General features: G+C 34.9%; 1 protein-coding gene across 1 annotated transcript in view; it reads right to left on the bottom strand.

Moving 5' to 3' along the window:
- Nucleotides 1-25,322, bottom strand: part of Tbc1d32 (TBC1 domain family member 32) — a 195,664-nt gene that overhangs the window by 60,470 nt on the left and 109,872 nt on the right. The window contains exons 24-26 of the mRNA XM_026394083.2: nt 10,772-10,894; nt 9,679-9,787; nt 8,802-8,895 (exon numbers count right to left, since the gene is read on the bottom strand). Coding sequence (XP_026249868.2) covers nt 8,802-8,895; nt 9,679-9,787; nt 10,772-10,894 — 326 coding nt within the window. The remainder of the gene's footprint in view (nt 1-8,801; nt 8,896-9,678; nt 9,788-10,771; nt 10,895-25,322) is intronic.

Below are 25,322 nucleotides of genomic sequence, written 5' to 3'. Positions count from 1 at the left end.
AACCAGAATATACAAAGAACTCAAAAAATTAGACAATAAGATAACAAATAACCCAATCAATAAATGGGCAAAGGACCTGAACAGACACTTCTCAGAGGAGGACATACAATCAATCAATAAGTACATGAAAAAATGCTCACCATTGCTAGCAGTCAGAGAAATGCAAATCAAAACTACCCTAAGATACCATCTCACTCCAGTAAGATTGGCAGCCATTAGGAAGTCAAACAACAATAAGTGCTGGAGAGGATGCGGGGAAAAGGGCACTCTTGTTCATTGCTGGTGGGGCTGCAAATTGGTGCAGCCAATTTGGAAAGCAGTATGGAGATTTCTTGGAAAGCTGGGAATGGAACCACCATTTGACCCAGCTATTCCCCTTCTAGGTCTATTCCCAAAAGACCTAAAAAGAGTATGCTACAGGGACACTGCTACATCGATGTTCATAGCAGCACAATTCACGATAGCAAGATTGTGGAATCAGCCTAGATGCCCTTCAATAGATGAATGGATTAAAAAATGTGGCATTTATACACAATGGAGTATTACTCTGCATTAAAAAATGACAAAATCATAGAATTTGGAGGGAAATGGATGGCATTAGAGCAGATTATGCTAAGTGAAGCTAGTCAATCTTTAAAAAACAAATACCAAATGACTCCTTTGATATAAGGGGAGTAAACAAGGACAGGGTAGGGAAGAAGAGCTTGAGAAGAAGCTTTACATTAAACAGGGATGAGAGGTGGGAGGGAAAGGGAGTGAGAAGGGAAATCGCATGGAAATGGAAGGCGATCCTCAGGGTTATACAAAAATGACATATAAGAGGAAAGGAGGGGTAAGACAATGTAATACAAATGGAAGAAATGATTTACAGTAGAAGGTATAGAGAGAGAAAAGGGGAGGGGAGGGGAGGGGAGGGGGGATAGTAGAGAATAGGACAGACAGCAGAATACATCAGACACGAGAAAGGCAATATGTCAATCAATGGAAGGGTAACTGATGTGATACAGCAATCTGTATACGGGGTAAAATTGGGAGTTCATAACCCACTTGAATCAAACTGTGAAATATGATGTATTAAGAACTATGTAATATTTTGAACGACCAACAATAAAAAAAAAGAAATTCATAAAACAAAAAAAAAAGAATTTTAACTCCAAAGGGAGAAAAAATGTAAGCACAATATAAATACAAAGAAAATTTACTATTCACATAGAAACTTTTAATAACTTCTAACTTCCTTCTAGGATTTCATTCAGTAATTCTCAGTATCCACTCTATACAGAAATCATAATGGATGCTGTAAAAAACAAAAACTCATGGAAGGCTTCATAAAGTAAGAGAGACTCAATTTAGAAACTCATTTGTAGAACATTTAATTTGTTTGTTTCTGGTTATTTTCTTCCATTTGGATTAATAGAGTAATCATTTTACTTTTCCTTTATCATGAGCAGGAGAAGAATCCAGAGTAGTGTCCAAGAAGCAACTACATGAATAACTAATAGGGAACATATTTAGATACCTTCCCATGTTTATGTTTAAGATAATCTAAATTTATGCATCCTTATTTTGTTTCAACAACTGTATTCTTAAGATATGATACTCCATTTTATATAAATTATTCTTCATTTTAGATTTATCATACCCCATTAGCTTTTCTTTCAAAACTAAGTGTTTACTGTAGAAGAAATCAGTGACATTAAGAAAATGAAGAATTAATTTTTTTTAATCCTACTATACCTAAACTAGTATCTATTTTCCTGGTTGGTATAGATATGCTTGTTTCAAATGTTAAAGTAAGAAGTATTTGAAAATAAAATTATAATATTCAAAAGAAAATTCTGAAATTTCTCTACAGCTACAGCTCAAGATTTACTATAGTTTAGAGAGATTCTCAATCATACTACCAGTCTTCCTAGATAACAAGTTGGTGTTAAATAAAAGTTAGTTACCTTTACTTGCAGAAAGTAAATCTTAATTCCATGAATAGAAGCAATAAATAAAAAAGAATGAGAAAGTATCTGACTTGACATAAAACCCTAGATAAGTATTTGATAAAAGGGAAACGTCATCACCAAAAACATTTATAGACGCACTGTATGTTTAAGATAGAATACTCAAAACTTTTAAAATCAGAACAATTTCTGCCATTATGTTGTATTACATTTTATACAGACAGCACCCTATTATTTTTAGAGCACTCTTACAGTGATGACTAGAGGATTCTATTTTGGGTTCAATGACAAAAAAAAATGGTAATCCTCAATTTTACATAATCTATTCTACTGGCAATGAAGGCAATCCAGTTTAGTCATTCCTTAATGAGTAATTTTCATTATTTTATTATAATTCAGTTATAACTGCATTCCATCTCCTTCTCTCTCCTTTTGTTCCTTAGAAGGTTTTTGTTTCCCCCTGACATATTCTCTTGGTAGTCTTCTAATTTTTAGTTTAGACTATAAGAATTATACAGTGGATAGTCATCCAATTGTAAATTCAAAAGAAATGAAGATAATTCAAGGGGGACACAGGCTAATTTCTGAAAGGACAAAGTATCAGTGAGAAACCACACCAGTGAATGAGTTAAACTCAATAAGGACAGGAATTTTTATTTTTAAAAATCAACATAAATTAGTGAAAAATGTCTTGTAAATTAGGGGTATTTTCTAGTGCCAAAATAATAGGAATTTGTAGTTGCAAAGGCTAAATTTCAATATCTTTTAATTTAAAATAATAGCAGCATATTGTGATAACTAAGATGAAGAGGTGGCCATGAGCTACAAGAAAATATGTGTGCATCCTAAGAACACAGCCATAAAACACAAAAATTTGTTTACTCACACATTGTATATTTTGTAAATCCAAAGATACAGAATATGACACTCTAACTCTTTGGCTCCATCTCTAATCTGGGAATTTTGTCTATTATCAGTATTTGTTTTCATATTGACTATAATACATTGCAATAATTACTTAACTATTCCATCAACAGTACTCTGCCACTGTAAAATGTTCAAAATAAACTTCATATATAATGTCTATAAAAGCCTTTTTCATTCCCCAACATATTAATACATTAACACATAATATATTAATAGCATATTGATACAAAACACTGCTTTTAATTTTAACTTATGCTACTTTTCTAAAGTGCTGAAATTATACAAATAATATAGATGTAATATAGTAGCTTAGATTCATGGTACTTACCTATGAACATAATGTGGTTCCCTGGACATTTTAGAAACTAATGATTCAAGACATAATATAGTAAATTCATTCAGAGTTTAAAATTTATAAATTGAAAAAAGGTTTTAAATAGAATTTGCTTCAATTGTATGATAGCCTCCCTCATCTTTTTTTTTAACTACTTTTTTTTTTATACTATTAGTAGTAAAACAAAGTATATTTTGGTAGTAAAAAAATTCATTTTAGGCAAAAAATAAAATGCAAGACACTATAGGTAGATTTATTTATATATTATACACTGTGAAATATAAATTGATCTGCTTTCTCATACAGAAATAATGTCATTTTAAAATTTGGAACATCTGAATAATTTAACTATAAGAATTTTAATATTATTTGAAATATTCCATTACAGGGAATGATTATCAGGACAGAACTTACTGTTTTATATAGTATATTACAGAGAATGTTTTGCCATGCAGAAAATCAATTTCCCATCAGATAAGTAAAAATGTGATGGCAGGAGTTGTAAAGTAGCATAGCAAAGCTATAAAAGGCTAAATTTGAAGTAATCACAGAACAAAAGGCTATGCTTTTGTTATTCTTCTCAACTGTGAAAAAAAATGGAATGTAATCTTACCAATGCACAACATTATGTGCCATAAAAATATAAGGTACTACTTTGTAAATGATAAAATAGCTATGATAAAGGCATCTACTTTATGAGTGATATATACAGAAATCTAACTCAAGGAGCTTTCGTTAACTGCAAAGCTATGGGTGCTCTAGAAATTGAGGCTGATCAGAGATTTTTAGAGTAAGAATTTCTAAATTTTCTTCAGAATGTCCTGGAAATAATTTCCAATATTTAGTGACAAAAGTCTGAGAGAGAGAATTTGATGATGTGGTAAAAAGGAAAAAAATTCAATGATAATTCATCATTCAATAAATAATATTATATTCTATACTACCTGTTACTCAGCTTTTTTTTTCACTGTGCCAAAATAAAATAACACAAAGGAAAGAAAGATTTACTTTGGCTCATGGTTGCTTGGCCCCACAGCTTTGGGACTATTGGTGAGGCTAAACATCATGCTGAAGAGTGTATGCTTAATCAAAGTTGCTTAAATCATAGCAGCCAGGAAAGAGAAAAAGAAAAGGTCTGGGTTCCAAATATACTCTCTTCAGGGCCATACCCCAAGGACATAACTTCCTCCTACTAAACCCCAGCTCTTAAAGTTTCTACCATCTCCAAAATAGCACTGTCAGCTGGGGCCCAAGCCTTCTGAAGGACATTTAAGATCCAAACCATAATACCATGTAAGATACAGAGTTCCTTTGCCCTTTGTAAATCACATTCTAAGGGAAGCAACAGAGACTACAAAATAAATAAACAAATAAATACATAAGCTCACTGTAAGACATAGTGCTATTTGAGAAGTAAGTATCCAGAGAGAGAGAAAGAGAGATAAACAAAGGAATAAATATATTTTAGATAACAAGGAGATAACTTCTCTGAGTGAAATTTAGGCTAAGTTTAAAACGTTTAGAAGGCAATATCCATAAGAAGAGTAGGAATTAGTACTCTAGGAAAACAGAACATCAAGAGCAAAGGCCCATAGCCATAAATTTAATGCAGTTTAAGAGATGAAAGAAATTAGTACAACATTTATCTGGTAATGCCCTTGTACCTACAATATATAAAATCCTTTCACAATATGTAAAGTATTCAGTAATAAAATGAATATTTAAAAACAAATAAAGGATAAAAATAGTTATTTCTCCCAGTTTGACTTATGTCACATGGCCAATAAACACATGAAAAAATATTCACATCTTTAATAATAAAGAGACTTGAAGTCAAAATTGCAATGAGCTACCACTTTATATCTACTAGGATGGCTGGATAAAAAAGTGAGATCTCAACAACTGTTAGCAATGATACAAAGACCTCAGAAACTTGTACTGTGGGTGGAAATGTAAACTGGTGAGGCTGTTTTCGCAAACAGCTTGTGGCAGTTCCTCAACTGCTTAAAACATAGAGTTACTAGGTAATCCAGCATTTCACCCCTGGGTATACACTGAAGAGAAATAAAAAACATGTTCACACACAATTTTGTACAGGAATATTTATAGCAGAATTGTTAGTGTCAGACAAAAGGTAAAAACAATCCAAATGTCTAACTAGCAGACAAATGCTTAAACAGACTATGGCACATCCATACAATAAAAAATTTTTCAAACATGAGGAACAAGGTAGTGATAGATGCTACAACATGCATCAACCCTGAAAACATTATTGAAAGTACAAGAAGGCAGTCACAAAATACCATATACTACAAGACTTTATTCAAATGAGAGGCCAGACTTAAGAACTCTCCAGAGACTGACAGTAGATTAGTGGTTTTATAGTTTAGGACTAAATGAATGGAAGAGGGGGTATTTTTTTTTTTTTGGAGGTGGTAAACTGTCCTAAACTTTTCTGTGGTGGTGATGGTTGGTGATATCTGTGAGTATACTAAAAACCAGTGAACTGCATGCTGTTGTGAAAAAAGAAAGAGACCTGTAGGATTGACTTAGAACATGTAGAACAATTACCATGGAAAGGATATGAGATGAAGGACAAACATATCAGCTCATACAAATGGCTCGCATTAATTATCATTCTGTCCTCTTCTCAGAAAGTCCTGAGGAGGTCACCTTTCAAGGAGGTCATCTGAAGGAATATACTGACAAAGAGTGACTATTCAGGAGTTCCTAGGGACATTCAGAAGTTCACTTTCATCATAAGTTACTGATGTACTTATGGCTTTCAGCAAATAACCTATTGACATTTATAAGATCAGGGAAAGGCAATCAGTGCAACTAGCCTGGCTGTCAGCAGCTCTGTGAGTCAATGCTATGCTTAGACTGCTCTATTGGTCTTGTCAGTGATACTACAAACATACCAAAAGAATAATGAACAAATAAAGCACAAAAACTTACTCTTCTATTTGAAGATACCAGACCCAATTGAGTAAATTCACATCAAAATGGTTTCATTCCACAGTAGAAAGGAAGATTATATACAACATAAGTGTAATTTAGATTAATTTATGTCAGCCTGAAGAAACACAATAAAAGTAATCTTTAAAGTAATAAAATAAACATGGGATGATAGGGAAGTAAAAAAACAAATTTCTCATCTTTTTGATATATGTCTATTGCTTTCAATAATAACTTGCTTTCAATAATAACTGTAGTATGTTATTCAATTCCTCAGGTCATTTTTAATTCTAAGTATGGAAGTTGTGCCATTTCCCCTCCTCCTATGAGAAAAAAATCCTCATCCTGGGGACACCAAAATTGAATGTGATAGAGTGGACTGGCTAGGGGTTATAACAATTACTCCCGGGATACCTAAAGTCTAGATTGGAAAAACAAAAACAAACAGAACAGATCACCATCTTATGACTACCCAGTTCCAAACAGGGAAGACATCATAAGTGAATTTCCTGAAGGTCACTTTAACAATTCCTAACAGGCTAACCAGCACTTGCTTTTGACAACTGTACAACACTCCTTTTTCCCTTATTCTCCTCAGTATTTTTTTTAACCTACAAAGGCAGCAATATAAGTTACTACACTCACCCTACTTATCTAAACTTTCAGATAACAAATTATATTCCAAGTAGAAATTACTGATACCAAATGGATTCAAATTTTTCATGTGTGATGCTCTATATATGTGCCCATATATGAATGAATATGTGTACAAACTTATGTTATGTATACATAGAGAGAGAGAGAGAGAGAGAGAGAGAGAGAGAAAATATTAATCAATAGCTCTTAAAGGGTCACTTACATTTTCATATGTGACACTAAAAATTTTCACAAAGAAAATGATGTCTCCAGATTCTTATTTATAGATAAAGATGAATCATCAAACAGCTAACATTGATGCTAAAGATCTAACAAGAGACAATTTAACAGATGAGGAGATGCTAACTGTAGCAAGAAGGATAAATCTAGAAGCTGGGAGACAAATGAGGAGATATCACCATATGCACACAACTGAAGTGATTTTTTCCACAACAATGAAACAATGTTCCAAAATTTTGCAGTGCAAATGATGACTAAAATAACACCTGTCAGAATGAGTGAATCATTACTTTTGAATCAAAAAGCAGAAAGGGAAGTATGTGACTTTTGCTGTTAAAATAACATCCATGCCTTAAAGTATTATTAGCTTAAGCATTGTATTTTTGAATGTAAACAATTAGTACTTAGTTTATTTAACTATTTAAATATTAGTACTTAGTTTATTTAACTATTTAAATACACTATTTAAATTTAGTCATATACTACTAGAAAACATATTTGGTTTTATTTTTCTCATTAAATTCACAGAGATACATTACTGTACTGTCAGGTCCAAAGGAAATCTAGACATGATTTAAATTTTCTCTCTCAATTTCTGCCCATTCTACTAAGAATCTATGACCAGTGACATAAATATCTGCAATATCAAAATGAGGTATTCATTCTAATTTGACCACATCAAGGTCAGGACCACCACTCTTCTTAGGAGGATATATAGGCACTACTCTTAAATTGGGAGTAATGTCTTATTTAAACACTTGCGCTTTATGAACAGAAAGACAGTGAGTTCATACTCAGTATGATGGGGAAATGAAGAACAAGGCTTGAAATTGCATGGCATTCCCTAAGACAATGCATGTGCCAGGAAGGATGTCACAAATATTGTGGTCCTTATAAGGAAGACGCTACAGTGTTTTAGAAGAGTCATATGATCCAATCTGTTGTCCAACAGCCTCACTCTGACTGCTATACTGACAACACAATGATCGTGGTAGAATATTGCAACAGGTGAGAAATGACAGTGATAGTGGGGAAGCAGAGGTGGTTTTATATCAGATACACAGAGTCAAGAGAATTTGCTGACAGATTACTTGCAGGGAATGAAGAGAAAGGTCCAAAAACAACCTTCAAGTTTATTGCCTAAAGAATAGGAAACAAAGTTGCCATTTCTGAAATGGGAAAGAAAGTTGACAGTTACCTTATTTCTCATTAAATTTTGAGTCTTAGGTACATAGGTTTGAATGGAGCACAAAGCACTTACAAAAACACCACTACTCTGTTGAATAAATAAATAAACATTCTATACATCTAGAATTCAAAAAATCAAATATCACTAATTTCTTTTTAAAGCAAAATATATATATATATATATATATATATATATATATATATATATATATATATTTTGCCACTGGACTAATTTGTCACACCCCAGCCACAAGAAATAAGAATTATTTTGCCTCATAAAAATTTAGTAAGAAACTTGAGAATGGTCAGGGATGTGGCTCAGTTGTAGAGCACTTTCCTAGCATGTGTAAGGTCACAGGTTCAATCCCCATCACTACAAAGAGAGAGAGAGAGAGAGAGAGAGAGAGAGAGAGAGAGAAATTTTTAAATTACAAAGCAACAGACATAAATACATCCCTGTATACATGCTGAAGGAAAATCAATATTAATCCACCTTAACACAGTCATTCTTCAAATTGTAATAAAAGGATTAAAAATAATATGTCATTTAACAGTAAATATTTTACCTTGTTTTATATCAGCATTTCTTGTAACTTCTGGCAGATAGCAGGGTGGCAAAGGGTATGATGAAAACATTGGCCAAGGATATGGATCATCTCCCTAAAAAACAGAAAGACAAATGACTTTAGGAAGTAATATTGAATTTTATAGCTTTCTGAAATGTTATTCTATTAAATTGGCTTTTTCACTAAAATTCCAGAGTTGTTGCCCAACTAGCCAAAAGATAATTCACTATTCTAAAAAGTAATAATTAAAATTAAATATACATAAATATTAAATAACCACTGAAGCAGACATAGTAACTTGTTCTTGGGGCTCGGACTGATAATGATGACTTTTACTATATTTTTTCATGAAATAAAAACTGTAACCCTCAAAGAAAACCTGTATTTTCTTTTTTCTCACTAAACTGTTTTCCTTTTGTTGTCAATCATTTCTATCTAATCTTTCCCAGAGTCACAGTCAAAACAAGAATGCTCTTAACAACAAAATAAAACCTCCAGGAGAAACCCAGGCTACGTATATTGATGGAAGGAGAGAGACTCCATTTTGTAAGGAAGTATAAAAATATAATCATCTAATAAAAAAGTTATGTCATGAAAGATAAATACAGAAAATAAAATATTCAAAAGCACACAGGGAGAATCACAACTTTTAATAAAACAATAACCTACTCTGCTGCAGAAACTAGCACTCATGATCCTTTGACAACAAAAGAACTAATTCAGTTTGAAAGTGTTTACTTGCATCCTGAAGTCTGTCAACTAACAAAAGTTCAACTCTGTGACAGACATTTGGGAGATGTTGTTTAGTGTCACCTGAGTTCACTATCTTGCTTCAAAACATGTCACATAAATATTCCCCCCTCTTCTATCACATCACCTTCTCCAGTATCCTTGGAGGCAAAATCCGTTCCGATGACCCACCAACAAGATTTATTCTTACAAGAATATGGTTTCTTTCTACTGATAAGCCATCAATTATAAAGCCTCTGAAAAAAAATAAATCAATTCTGTTACCACCTTGATAGGATATGATTTCATTTTTAAATCACATCACTGGATTTTAAAGAAAAAGTAGAAATGCTTGGAAAATAGATTATTTGCCAATGTATCACCTAAAATACAAATAACTAAATTAATTTTGTATCTTATGGCTTTACTAGAGAGGGAAAAATTAATATAATGAGATTAGTGAGATTAATAACAGAATATTTCCTTGATTAATGTTATTGTACCCGAAGAAATGAAATTAATACATTATTTTTACAGTAACTTTATCATATTTTCACCCAAGATCTCATATATGTTAGACACAGGGCATTCAATTAAAATTTAAGTATTGCTTATGAGCAGCCTACATATTCTGCCACAGTTGATCCTTTTCTTTCACATCAAACCTAGAGTATCAAGTAATATATGCTATAACATTCCAAGACTTGTCTAGGATAGAGACGAAATATTCTTTTATTTTAAGGTACACACATGAAAATAATGTCAGTTATTGAATATATTATTAGTAAATGTCAGTCAAATTGAGGTAATGGCACATGTTAACAGGAAATATTATTTATTTTGCAAATAATCAGAATTTATGACTATGAGCTAAAATAACTAAAGGATGAAGAAAAAGTGCCTCTATAAGGGACACAAAATCAAACACTTCATTCAATGGGTCATCTTAAACATGAATTATGAAGTGATACAATTTCATGGAACCATTAATAAAGTTAGGCTTAACCTAAAAAAAAAAAAAAATTCAGACTTTGAAAGTAGTACTCTGTGAAGACTTCTCCAAAAATGTATATTATCATTCTGTGTGATTTATGCTTTAATTGCTTCTTACTATTACTTAAACCTACTGAATTCAGAAATTAAGAAAACAAACTATAGAAAATTACTTTCTTAACAGTTAACAAAAAAGTTATTATATCAAGTTCTAATGCCCACCTCCCTCCTTCACCCTTTACTTTAACCTGTGGTTCTCGGAAATCTCTAAGATATTTTCTTCTTGAGCATGTAGTAACATTCTGGATACTTGATACTGAGCCTCTAACAGGAGAAGAGTGTCCAGATCACAGCATACCACACTTAATAACCTATGTAAAGGGGAAAAATAAAAGTATATTTTGGAAAATATGTCCTAAAAGTATAGATGCATTCTTGAGGAACTAAAGTAATACCTACACACAGAAATACAGATCTTATAGGACAAGTTATGAAGTTATATTTTTAATTATTTTGAATGATCTTCAAGTTGTTCTAACTGAAATTATTTTTTCAAAGACCAATGGACAATTTCTAATCTACATTTTTCCCTTCTAAATCCACATTGTTAGTTTGAATGTGTGGTGTCCCCCAAAAGCTCACATGTGAGACAATGCAAGTAGGTTCAGAGGAGAAATAATTGGGTTATAAGCATCTTAACCCAATCAGTACATTAGGATAGGAATTAACTGAGTGCTAACTGAAGAGAGAGAGTATGGTTAGAGGAGATGGGAATCAGGGACATGACTTTGGGACAAATATTTGTATCTGGAAAGTGGAGACCTCTCTCCCTGTTTTCTGATCATCATGTGAGCTGCTTTCCTCTGCCACACTCTTCTGCCATGATGTCCTGCCTCACCTCAAGCCCTGAGGAATGGAGCCCACTATCTATGGATTGAGACCTCTGAAACTAGGAGCCCCTAAATAAACCTTTCCTCCTCTATAGTCGTCCTGGTTAGATCTTTTAGTCACAGTGGCAAAAACACTGACTAAAACACACACAAGAATACTAATGCATCCTCTCAACTGCTACTTATTCTAAAAATTCATCAGGGAACATCAGCAAATTTGAAAATGCCAAAGTGCCATACTTTTCTATCAACAATTAATTAATTACAAAAAGAATGACAGAATAATAATTCTGCCATTAATCTAGGAAATGACCTTTGGGTAAAATGTCAATACCTAGGTATCTCACTGTCAGGGTGGGAACAGCTAACCCACTGATCTATTATAACACCGTGAAGAAATGCAGGACTCAAAGGTCTCCTACAGTGCTGCAAGATACACACTGATTCTTGCCCAGAACACTGAACCTAAATCTAATCAGTTATAGCTATCTCATTATCAGTGATAGGAAATACAGGAATTAGAGAAATATATTAAAAGATACCACAAGGTGGAAATAGTTAACCAAATCCAGAATTTGGAGAATCCTATACATTATTACATATATTATATCTTTAGTGGGAAAATGGCATTAAAAAAAAGAGGTGAAGGGGAAATTGTTACAAATTTTAAAAGAACAGCTAAGCAAATGTGAAGAGTATTTGATATTGATTCAAACTGTAAAAGTGTTTTTCAGTCACACAGAAAAATATGTAATAGCTACTAGATAAGACTAGAGAAATTTTGTTAATTTTATTAAATATAGTAATGGTACAGTGGAAATGGTTTGGGTTTTTGTTCATTTTTGTTATTTCAAATAGGTCTTTATCTGTCAGAGTTATATACTGAATTGTTTATAGGTAAAATGGAGTCTCTAAAATTTGTCTTACGGTCCTAAAGTATAATAATGTGTATGTGTTGTATGGGGGGAGATAAAAAAATAGCAAAATACTGTTTCTTCAGATAAGTGACAGGTACATGGAAGGTTCATTAATCTACTGATTACTTTCTAACATGTTTTAAAATTCTATGACATTTAGATACAATTGTATGTTGCCTATTCAAAACATACATAAATAAATAGAGAGAAGATGTTTGGCAAACATCTTTACCTGTCTGAAATAGCAATTCAATGTCACTCCCTAGCACATGGAAACAATAACCAAAAGCACATAAAAACAAAAGAAAACTCATTAGCAACAATTTAGAGAAATGTTCCATTCATGATTTACAATAGCAAAATCATTTTTGTAAGATACAAATGGAACCAAAATGAAAGAAGTCTAGTTTAAAGACTGTGATGTATGTTGGCATCCTCCTTTCTCATCTTAGAAATGACCCAAAACCGAAGGCCATTAGGTGGAATCCCACCAGCCAAGCCCACACGGACCCTTGGGCCGAGCACGGGTTCTCAGAAGGGGAAGGAAGCGGTACAGTCCCATCCCCCACAGCGGACACTCCGCCGAGCCAGTCAGCGGCCACTCCGCCGAGCCAGTCAGCGGCCACCATCCGGGAAAGCTGAAGGATACACCGCCACTCTCCTTCAGAGTGCAACATCAAAATAGCGGACACTCCATCCAGGCAGTCAGTGGCCACCATCCGGGAAAGCTGAAGAATACACCACCACTCTCCAACAGCTTGCAACATCAAAACAGCCAGCAGCAGGACCCCGGAGATCCAGGCCAACTGATTCGCGCGGCCTGCCCCGCAGCTACAGAAGGCGTGGCGCCTCAGAGAAGCCATTAATTAGCAAGCAGGGAGGTTAGGGACTGCCATTAGGTGGAATCCCACCAGCCAAGCCCACCGCCCACGCCCGGAAGAGGCCCAGCGATCTGCCAGCATTGTAGTCACGACACCCCAATTGGAATAGGGACAGAGCAGGGCCGCCTTCCACTCCCGGAACAGGCCCAGAGAGCCGCCAGCGTGATAGACACGTCACCCCAATTGGAGTAGGGGCACAGCCGCCGCCCGCACCTGCAAGGGAGACTTTTCAAGTATACAAGAGCAACATAAATAAATAGGGGGTAAATTTCAAAACACAACAGTTGCACCAAGCAGAAAGAAACGCGGGCAGTATGAAAAGACAAGGAAAGAAAGGACCACAAGCAATGCAGGTCAACTCAACTTTAGAAGAGGTAATAGCTGCAACAGATGGAATATCAGATAAAGAGTTCAGGATATATATGCTTCAGATGATCTGGAGTCTCAAGGAAGACATGAGACAGCAAAATCAGACAATGAAAGATCACATTGACAAACAAATCCAGGAAGTAAAAGATCAATTTCACAGGGAGATAGAGGTAATAAAAAACAAACAAATTGAAATTCTAGAAATGCAGGAAACAATAAACCAACTTAAAAACTCAATTGAGAATACTACCAGCAGAGTAGATCACTTAGAAGAGAGAACATCAGACAATGAAGACAAAGTATTTCAACTGGAAAAGAACATAGACAGCTCAGCAAGTCTGCTAAGAAACCATGAGCAGAACATCCAAGAATTATGGGACAATATCAAAAGACCAAATTTAAGAGTCATTGGGATACAGGAAGGCACAGAGCTCCATTCCAAAGGAATAAACAGTCTATTCAGTGAAATAATACGAGAAAACTTCCCAGAATTGAAGATTGAGACAGAATCCCAAATCCTAGAAGCCTACAGGACGCCGAATGTGCAAAATCATAAGAGATCCACACCTAGACACATTATAATGAAGATGTCCAACATACAGAATAAGGAGAGAATTTTAAAAGCTGCAAGAGAAAGAAAGCAGATTACATTTAGGGGTAAACCAATCAGGATAACAGCTGATCTCTCAACACAGACTCTGAAAGCTAGAAGATCCTGGAATAACATATTTCAAACACTGAAAGACAATGGGCTCCAACCAAGAATCGTGTATCCGGCGAAATTAAGCTTCAGGTTAGAAGATGAAATTAAAACCTTCCACAATAAACAAAAGTTAAAAGAATTCGCAGCTAGAAAACCATCTCTTCAAAAAATCCTTGGCAAAACATTACAGGAAGAGGAAATGGAAAACAACATTGAAAACCAACAATGGGAGGTAGGACAGTAAAGGGGGGAAAGTAGTCATAGAGGATAACAAATCAGGTTTAGTAACATCAATAAACAAATATGGATAGAAGAACAAACCATATCTCAATAATAACCCTAAATGTTAATGGCTTAAACTCACCAATTAAGAGACACAGGCTAGTAGAATGGATCAAAAAACAAGACCCAACAATATGCTGTCTACAGGAGACGCATTTGATAGGAAAAGATATACATAGACTGAAGGTGAAAGGTTGGGAAAAATCATATCACTCATATGGACCGCGGAAACAAGCAGGAGTGTCCATACTCATATCTAATAAAATAGATTTCAAGCCAAAGCTAATCAAAAGGGATATAGAAGGACACTTCATACTGCTCAAGGGAACCATACACCAACAAGACATAACAATCATAAATATATATGCCCCAAATAATGGTGCAGCTGTATTCATCAAGCAAACTCTTCTCAAGTTCAAGAGTCTAATAGACCACCATACAATAATCATGGGAGACTTCAACACACCTCTCTCACCACTGGACAGATCTTCCAAACAAAAGTTAAATAAGGAAACTATAGAACTCAATAACACAATTAACAACCTAGACTTAATTGACATATATAGACTATACCACCCAACATCAAGTAGCTACACTTTTTTCTCAGCAGCACATGGAACCTTCTCAAAAATAGACCATATATTATGTCACAGGGCAACTCTTAGACAATACAAAGGGGTAGAGATAATACCATGCATCTTATCTGATCATAATGGAATGAAACTGAAAATCAATGATAAAAGAAGAAAGGAAAAAGCAAGCATCACCTGGAGAATGAACAATAGGTTGCTGAGTGATCAATGGGTTTTAGAAGACATCAAGGAGGAAATTAAAAAATTCCTAGAGTTAAATGAAAACACAGACACAACATATCGGAATCTATGGGACACATTGAAAGCAGTTCTAAGAGGAAAATTCATTGCTTGGAGTTCATTCCTCAAAAAAAGAAAAAACCAACAAATAAATGATCTCATACTTCATCTCAAAATCCTAGAAAAAGAAGAGCAAAACAACAGCAAAAGAAGTAGAAGGCAAGAAATAATTAAAATCAGAGCTGAAATTAATGAAATTGAAACAAAAGAAACAATTGAAAAAATTGACAAAACTAAAAGCTGGTTCTTTGAAAAAATAAATAAAATTGACAGACCCTTAGCCATGCTAACGAAGAGAAGAAGAGAGAGAACCCAAATTACTAGCATACGGGATGAAAAAGGCAAGATCACAACAGACACTTCAGAAATACAGAAGATAATCAGAAATTACTTTGAATCCTTATACTCCAATAAAATAGAAGATAGTGAAGGCATAGATAAATTCCTTGAGTCCTATGATCTGCCCAGATTGAGCCAGGAGGATATAGACAACCTAAACAGACCAATAACAATAGAGGAAATAGAAGAAACCATCAAAAGACTACCAACTAAGAAAAGCCCAGGACCGGATGGGTATACAGCAGAGTTTTACAAAACCTTTAAAGAGGAACTAACACCAATACTTTTCAAGCTATTTCAGGAAATAGAAAAAGAGGGAGAACTTCCAAATTCATTCTACGAGGCCAACATCACCCTGATTCCGAAACCAGACAAAGACACATCAAAGAAGGAAAACTACAGACCAATATCTCTAATGAACCTTGACGCAAAAATCCTCAATAAAATTCTGGCGAATCGGATTCAAATACATATCAAAAAAATTATACATCATGATCAAGTAGGATTCATCCCTGGGATGCAAGGCTGGTTTAATATACGGAAATCAATAAATGTTATTCACCACATCAATAGACTTAAAAATAAGAACCATATGATCATCTCAATAGATGCAGAAAAAGCATTCGACAAAGTACAGCATCCCTTTATGTTCAAAACGCTAGAAAAATTAGGGATAACAGGATCATACCTCAACATTGTAAAAGCAATCTATGATAAGCCACAGGCCAGCATCATTCTGAATGGAGAAAAATTGAAGGCATTCCCTCTAAGATCTGGTACAAGACAGGGATGCCCTCTCTCACCACTTCTGTTCAACATAGTCCTCGAAACACTGGCCAGAGCAATTAGACAGTCAAAAGAAATTAAAGGCATAAAAATAGGAAAAGAAGAACTTAAATTATCACTATTTGCAGATGATATGATTCTATACCTAGCAGACCCAAAAGGGTCTACAAAGAAGCTATTAGAGCTAATAAATGAATTCAGCAAAGTGGCAGGATATAAGATCAACACGCATAAATCAAAGGCGTTCCTGTATATGAGCGACAAATCCTCTGAAACGGAAATGAGGACAACTACTCCATTCACAATATCCCCCCAAAAAATAAAATACTTGGGAATCAACCTAACAAAAGAGGTGAAAGATTTATACAATGAAAATTACAGAACCCTAAAGAAAGACATAGAAGAAGACCTTAGAAGATGGAAAAACATACCCTGCTCATGGATAGGCAGAACTAACATCATCAAAATGGCGATATTACCAAAAGTTCTCTATAAGTTCAATGCAATGCCAATCAAAATCCCAACAGCATATCTTGTAGAAATAGATAAAAGAATCATGAAATTCATATGGAATAATAAAAGACCCAGAATAGCAAAAACAATACTAAGCAGGAAGTGTGAATCAGGCGGTATAGCGATACCAGACTTCAAGCTATACTACAGAGCAATAGTAACAAAAACAGCATGGTACTGGTACCAAAACAGGCGGGTGGACCAATGGTACAGAATAGAGGACACAGTAACTAATCCACAAAACTACAACTATCTTATTTTTGATAAAGGGGCTAAAAGCATGCAATGGAGGAAGGATAGCATCTTCAACAAATGGTGCTGGGAAAACTGGAAATCCATTTGCACCAAAATGAATCTGAATCCCTATCTTTCGCCGTGCACAAAAGTTAACTCAAAATGGATCAAGGAGCTTGATATTAAATCAGAGACACGGCATCTGATAGAAGAAAAAGTTGGTTATGATCTACACACTGTGGGATCGGGCTCCAAATTCCTCAATAGGACACCCATAGCGCTAGAGTTAACAAATAGAATCAACAAATGGGACTTACTCAAACTAAAAAGTTTTTTCTCAGCAAAAGAAACAATAAGAGAGATAAATAGGGAGCCTACATCCTGGGAACAAATCTTTACTCCACACACTTCAGATAGAGCCCTAATAACCAGAATATACAAAGAACTCAAAAAATTAGACAATAAGATAACAAATAACCCAATCAATAAATGGGCCAAGGACCTGAACAGACACTTCTCAGAGGAGGACATACAATCAATCAACAAGTACATGAAAAAATGCTCACCATCGCTAGCAGTCAGAGAAATGCAAATCAAAACTACCCTAAGATACCATCTCACTCCAGTAAGACTGGCAGCCATTAGGAAGTCAAACAACAATAAGTGCTGGAGAGGATGCGGGGAAAAGGGCACTCTTGTTCATTGCTGGTGGGGCTGCAAATTGGTGCAGCCAATTTGGAAAGCAGTATGGAGATTTCTTGGAAAGCTGGGAATGGAACCACCATTTGACCCAGCTATTCCCCTTCTCGGTCTATTCCCTAAAGCCCTAACAAGAGCATGCTACAGGGACACTGCTACATCGATGTTCATAGCAGCTCAATTCACGATAGCAAGACTGTGGAACCAGCCTAGATGCCCTTCAATTGATGAATGGATAAAAAAAATGTGGCATTTATACACTATGGAGTATTACTCTGCATTAAAAAATGACAAAATTATAGAATTTGGAGGGAAATGGATGGCATTAGAGCAGATTATGCTAAGTGAAGCTAGTCAATCTTTAAAAAACAAATACCAAATGACTCCTTTGATATAAGGGGTGTAAACAAGGACAGGGTAGGGACGAACAGCTTGAGAAGAATATTTACAGTAAACAGGGATGAGAGGTGGGAGGGAAAGGGAGTGAGAAGGGAAATTGCATGGAAATGGAAGGCGATCCTCAGGGTTATACAAAATGTCATATAAGAGGTAAGGAGGGGTAAGTCAAGAGAATACAAATGGAAGACATGATTTACAGTAGAAGGGGTAGAGAGAGAAAAGGGGAGGGGAGGGGAGGGGAGGGGAGGGGGGATAGTAGACAATAGGACAGACAGCAGAATACATCAGACACTAGAAAGGCAATATGTCAATCAATGGAAGGGTAACTGATGTGATACAGCAATTTGTATACGGGGTAAAAGCGGGAGTTCATAATCCACTTGAATCAAACCGTGTAATATGATGTATTAAGAACTATGTAATGTTATGAACGACCAATAAAAAAAAAAAAAATAAGAAAAAAAAAAAAAAGAAATGACCCAAAACCAAAGAAAAAGAAGTAACATATCACAGAATTTTAACTGCAAAAATGAGTTAAAGGGCAGCCAAAAATAGTGAAAACAGGACAAACACTGCTAGGGAAGGGGAAGATCAAGAAAGTATACCATGGATGTTCATGATAAGAAACAAATTATAAATGTCTTAAAAATAAATAAATAAATTAGGGTTTGGATATGAGGTGTTCCCCCAAATCTCCTGTTGATGTAGGAATATTCAAAGGTGAGACGAATAGATCATGAGAGCTATAACCTAATCAGCTCATCCTAGTTTTCATGGATTCACTAGGTTGTTACTATAGGCAGGTGGTGCATGGCTATAGGAGGCGGGTCACTAGGAACACAGCCTGGATGGATACATCTGCCCTCCCAGGGGTAGAGGGTGCTCTCCCCCACCTTCTCTCTCTCTCTCTCTCTCTCTCTCTCTCTCTCTCTCTCTCTCTCTCCTTTATGGTTGCCATGAGATGAGCAGCTTTCCTCTGCTGGTCCCTTCTGCCATGATGTGGGCCTCACCTTGAGCCCAGAGCAATGGAGTAGGCTGTTTACAGACTGAGACATTTGAGACTATAAGTCTCAAATAAATTTTCCCTACTCTACATTGTTTTTGTCAGGTATTTTAGTCACAGCAACAAAACGTTGACTAAAACAAACCATTATAAGAAAAATCAAGTAAATTTCTAAAAAATGAGGAATATAAATAAGATGCCAAACTTAATCTAGAGTTCTCAAAAATGGAAATGTAATATATCAGAAAGCAACATGGGAAAACTTGGCTCCAGTATGGTTCTAAGAAGTATAAGGAGCAAGGCAGAATAAGAAGTCACAGAAAAATCAATTATTAATTATTGGTTAGGTTACAGAGACAATTTTTAACAAACAGAAAATCCACCACGTCCATAGTAAGGTAGAAGGATGAAAGGATAGCCTGAAAAGAGGACAAACACATACACATTGGGGCCTATAGAAACTTCCAGCTGACCAGGAACCTGATCCTTGCTTCTCTTAAAACATGAGCCTCTTATAAACAGTTGATGATGAAAAAACTCACATCTCTCCCAAAATAAATGCTGCAGGAAAGATACATCCAAAGTTGCTATTTTTAAAAATTAGGAAAAGTATAGAATATATTAAAAATGTTCCCATTAACTACTTCAAAGCATGACCAAGTTGTTCCCCATTAATTAAAAAAAAATATATTTAATAGAGCAAGTACCTTCATTAGGATCTGTGCACAAGATAAAGCTATATGAACTTAGGGAAGAAACAGAAGAGCAACCAGAAAGTTAAAACATGAATGGGCAGAACTAATGAAAAAAAGCAGAGGAATAAAACTGTCATAGAAATTCAAGTACAAGTGAAAACAGTAAACAGGGAAAGATCCATTAAAAATGCAGTAATAAGGGGCTAGGGCTGGGGCCCTGTGGTAGAGCACTTGTCTTGCACCTGTGAGGAGGCACTGGGTTTGATCCTTAGCACCACATAAAAATAAATAAATAAAGATAATGTGCCCATCTATAAGTAAAAATAAAATTAAATTTAAATGCAGCAATGGACATGGGAACAGATGAGAAGAATGTGGAAAATACAATGGAAATAAGTTTAAATGACTGATTTCTTGAAGAGAAAACTGAAATAATCTAACAGGGAATACCTTTAAAGATGCTGAGTAAGAACATCTTCCTGACAGAAAAGAAGTATGAATGTAAAAATGTCAAGAGTACAGTATATCCCAGGGTAAACTGAACCTAAAGTGTCAACACCAAGATATAGCCTGGTAAGTTAGTGGACTTTAAGAAAATTAAAAAAGAGAAAGGGAAAGGTACACTGAGGTGAGGTGAGGTGAAGTGAGTTGAGTTGAGGTGAGCTGAGGTGAGGGAAGGGGTTGGGTCATTCAATCATTCAGGTATCCAGAAAAAAAGAGGAAGTCACTAAAACCATGGGGAAAAAAAATCCAATTGTCATTAGGCATGGCCAGAGTAACATTCAATACCGATAGAGCAATGGAATAACAGTGGAAGGATGTCTAACACTGGGAGATAATTTAAACGTATTACACAACTCCCAATTTAAGCAGCAAAGTAATGACATACAAACAAAAGTTAGGATATAGACTCTGATATACAAATTTAAAGTTGTGTTAACAAGTAGATGGGATTTTCTGCTAGACAGTATGTGAAGTGAAAGGAAGACAGAAGTCAAGGATGCCTGTTGGTGTTTAGCTCAAATAATAGTAAAAATCAAGTCATCTTTAACGAACATATGTAGACTGCAGGTTAATAAGGATTAAGGAGAAATTAGTCAACTCTTTCTCTTTAGGCTACTAAATTGATGAACAGGTGATAAAAATGACCATCAATAGATCTCCAGCTTAGGATATAAAAGGAGGAGTATATGGGTGGATAAGGTGGGCAATGATGTAATGCAAGGTAAACTGGAGCAAATCTGCTTATGAACAAATACACGCCTGAATCAAATTCTCACTAAAGAATGAATAAATCAAAAACTCAAATAAATGACATAGACTTTTAAGACCTTACAAGCATGAGGAATAATGTAAAGCTCAACAAATATGATCCATTACTAAACTTAAATAGACTACTGTGACCAAGCACAATTCATTCTAGGAAGAAAAAAGTTTTAATATTAAAGTATGTCCTGATATAATTTGTAACATCAAAATGTAATATAAAAAAACATAATTATCTGATGAGATGCTTAAAAGATCTTTGATTTAAAAATGTAACATCTTCTCTATTTCCTGTCCTCCAAAAAATTCTAAATAAAGGATACTTCTTTAATTTGGTTTAAAAACAAATCTATCTCAATACAATGGCTAACTCAAACAGAAAGGTATTCCCATTAATGTCACAAAATGTAAAACTGTACACCTCTTCCCCTTTTGAAGAAAAGGGAGGAGTTTTATTTTCAAGAGTCTAAGAATTTACTAATGGGCATTTTATTTCAAAAAGGATGGAGCAAAACTGGTGGTCTAACAAAGGGCTCCTGGGCCAGATCACCCCAGACCCTTGCCCACCCTATGCCCAATACCTGTTTCAGAGGAATGGTTGATAACAGAGGGAGAACTTTTGAGAAAGGCAGGGAGGTAAGATAGATTCCCCCAGGGTTTCTACTTAACATTGAAGGGAGTAGGCAGACCCACATTCATAAAATGGAAAATAAATAAAAATCAAACCAGGCAGCACAATTTAAGGCCTGTGTTGGCTATAAGATCAATGCAAAGCAACTAGCTACTTGCAAAGGTGCCCATTGCTGGACTCAGTGAGGGAAGGTGAAGGTCAGACCCACTGGCCACCCTTCCTGCTCCCACCATCTCACAAAAGGAATGAGGGACAAGAGAGAAGATGACTTTTATTTTAAACATGGGATACCTTGTGAATATAGTAATAAGAATCAATAGCATAAGGTAAGCAGCCATAGTGGTACCTGAGCCAGTGTTGCTTCAGCTATAATGAAATTCCTCACTGTTTGTTGTTTTATGGGGCTATTTTTTTCTCTTTTTGTTATTTTTATTGTTCGTTTGATTTGTATGCATCACTAATAAAAAGCTAACACTCCATTCTGCTCTGGCTGCTACAGTATGCTTTGGTGGTAGGGATGTGGGTTGGGTACAGAGTCCGGTCCCTGGAACAGATACCTGGTCCTTCCCCAAAATGGACTTTAAGGTACTTGCCCTGTTTATTTTTTAAACATCATTCACATCATTCTGGAAATTCAACCCAATGCTAAGACAAAAATAATGAGATGTACTATCTAAAAGGAATATGATGTTCATTGAAAGAAGAATATGATATTAATTATATGTGCGCTTCCCTCCCAACGATGTAAAATGCAATTTATTTTTTTAAATGCTGATTAAATACCTATTAAGTGCCTACCATTGTTTTAGGTGCTGGGAATATACCATTGAATATTTTATACACAAAAATTTCAGTCCCTATGGAACTTAAAATACTAGAGCTGGGAAAAAAAAAACTATGAACAAAATAAATAGAAAACCAAAACACAAAATGGATATAGCTAAAGCAGGGAAGTAAAAAAAGAAAAAAGAAGTTCCAACAAAGGAATGGTAGAAATGAATCACCGTGTGTCATTCTAAATAAAGTGATCAGGAAAGAATCCCCTAAAATGGTGACACCTCAGTGCATACCATAAGAAATGAGGGAGTAAGCCAGGGAGCTATTAGTAGGGGTGGGGGGGAATTCTCCAATCAGAACAAACCACTTTAACCAAGTCCTAATGTGGAATCATTTCTACCATGTTTGAAGAACATTAAGGGGCCAATGTTGCTGAAGTGAAATGAGAAAAAGAGAAGTATTAGGAGATAAGGTCAAAGCAATAATATGAGTCCAAATATCACAGGTGCCAGATCACACAGGTCATTGCATTGACTCTGGATTTTTGTATGGTGATCTAAAAACAGCCACTGAAGTCCAGTTTCATTCTATGAGAAACTGGGAGTATAAATTTGAAATGATTTATGTTTCAGTGGAATCTCTGTGCCTTCTATGTACAGAATAGACTAAAATTAGGAGCAGATGTAGGGAAAACATTTTAAAAAGCTATAACAATAATTCAGATAAGACAGTTGCTTAAAATAGGGTACTGTAATGATTTGTTGATTGAAAGGAGTAGCTATGTGATAGATAGATTCTTGCAGGGACACCCTATCAGTCCCACCTCTAGTGATCATACCCCTTGTGAACCCTTTTCCTTGAGTGATGTTTGAAGTATGTAAAGAAATGCAATACCATCTGTTTCAGGACTGATACCCACCCTGTATATGCTACCTGCCTATTGAGTCACCTAGTAGCTGATTTGGGTATCAGATCAACCATCACATATCACAGGGCTTGTGTTCAAGTATCCTTTACATAATAGCCTAACGCTACATTGTTCACCTCATTTCAACTCATCACATAGCATTACATCATCTCACATCCTATCAAGAATAGTTAATATAGTACAAAAAGATACTATAAGAGAGACTGTATTCATATAACTCTTATTATAGCATATGGTCATAAATGTTCTAAATTATTTATTATGATTGTCAGTATTTACTATGCCTAATTTACAACTTAAATTTTATCACATATATGTATATAAGTATGTATAGGAAAAAGTACTATATATATGTATATGTATAAACAGATTTACACACACACACACACACACACACACACACACACGCATACATACATTTTAATACTATCAGTGGCTTTATGCATTCCCCAGGAATTTTGGTATGTATTTTCCATGGAAAAGAGAGAACTAGTATAAAAACTCCAGGGTTAACACCTAAGGAAGTAAAGGTAATGTTGATAAGGAGTAAACAAGAAGTGGGGTTGTATATGTATATGTGTGTCATAATATATATATATATATATATATATATACACACACACACACACACATAATAATACACACACACATAAATATATATGAAAATATTATATAGGATGGCCAGTAAAGCAATATGTCAAAAACTACATAAATTTACCTATAACACAACATCAAAAACCAATTACAGGGCCTGGGGTGGTGGCTCAGTGCTAGAGTGCTTGCCTAGCATGTGTGAGGCACTGAATTCAATTCTCAGCACCATATACGAATAAATTAAAAAACAAAGGTCTATTGACAACTAAAGCATATTTTTTAAAAAAATCTAATTACAGCATTACTATGGAAAACAGAAATCCTGTTAATAATAACAAAAATATAACAGATGATGAAAAAATATAAAAAGCACATGAGCTAAACAAAGAAAGCTACATATGTAACTGAAGTATACAAATATTTCAATAGACTCAGCTCTTACCTAAATTAGAATATTAAATATTGTAAATGTGCACTTTCCTCTGATTCATTCAGAATTTAACTTAATATACTCTGTAATAATTTCACCAAAACTAATATTGTATAGAGCCCAAAATATCTATACTAGTATCTCAAGAGAATTTATCTAAAAATTCATATTTTTATGCAATCTAATAGACATTTATCTCTATCAGGTGCTTACCATGTTCTAAATTTGGGAGAGGTACAGCATATTTAGTCTCACAATAGCTCTGTAAGGTATAGTTACTGTCAACATTTAACACATAAGGAAACATGGAGAGGTTAAGAATTTTGCTGTAGGAACTCTTATGTATTTATTGCCTTCAAGTAGCACCCCATCCTCAAGAGTACTACACTGTTTGGGTTTCTGGGAACCATAAGAATTATAATAGTGGGGTAGGAGTGTCATATCCCTTAGCTTTGTATGAAAAAGGGAATAAACTAACAGCTACTGTATTTGACTACATTCTTATGTTTCTATGAAAAAAACCTTATCTTGATAAAAGTAACCTAACAAGGCACAGACTAAGGTTTATGAGTGGAATAGACAGTCTACTGT

The sequence above is a fragment of the Urocitellus parryii genome, chromosome 8 (assembly GCF_045843805.1).
Source record: "Urocitellus parryii isolate mUroPar1 chromosome 8, mUroPar1.hap1, whole genome shotgun sequence".
In the NCBI taxonomy this organism is placed as follows: Eukaryota; Metazoa; Chordata; class Mammalia; order Rodentia; family Sciuridae; genus Urocitellus; species Urocitellus parryii.
The sequence above is the reverse complement of the archived record's forward strand: the minus strand, read 5'-3'. Positions and strand labels throughout refer to the sequence as shown.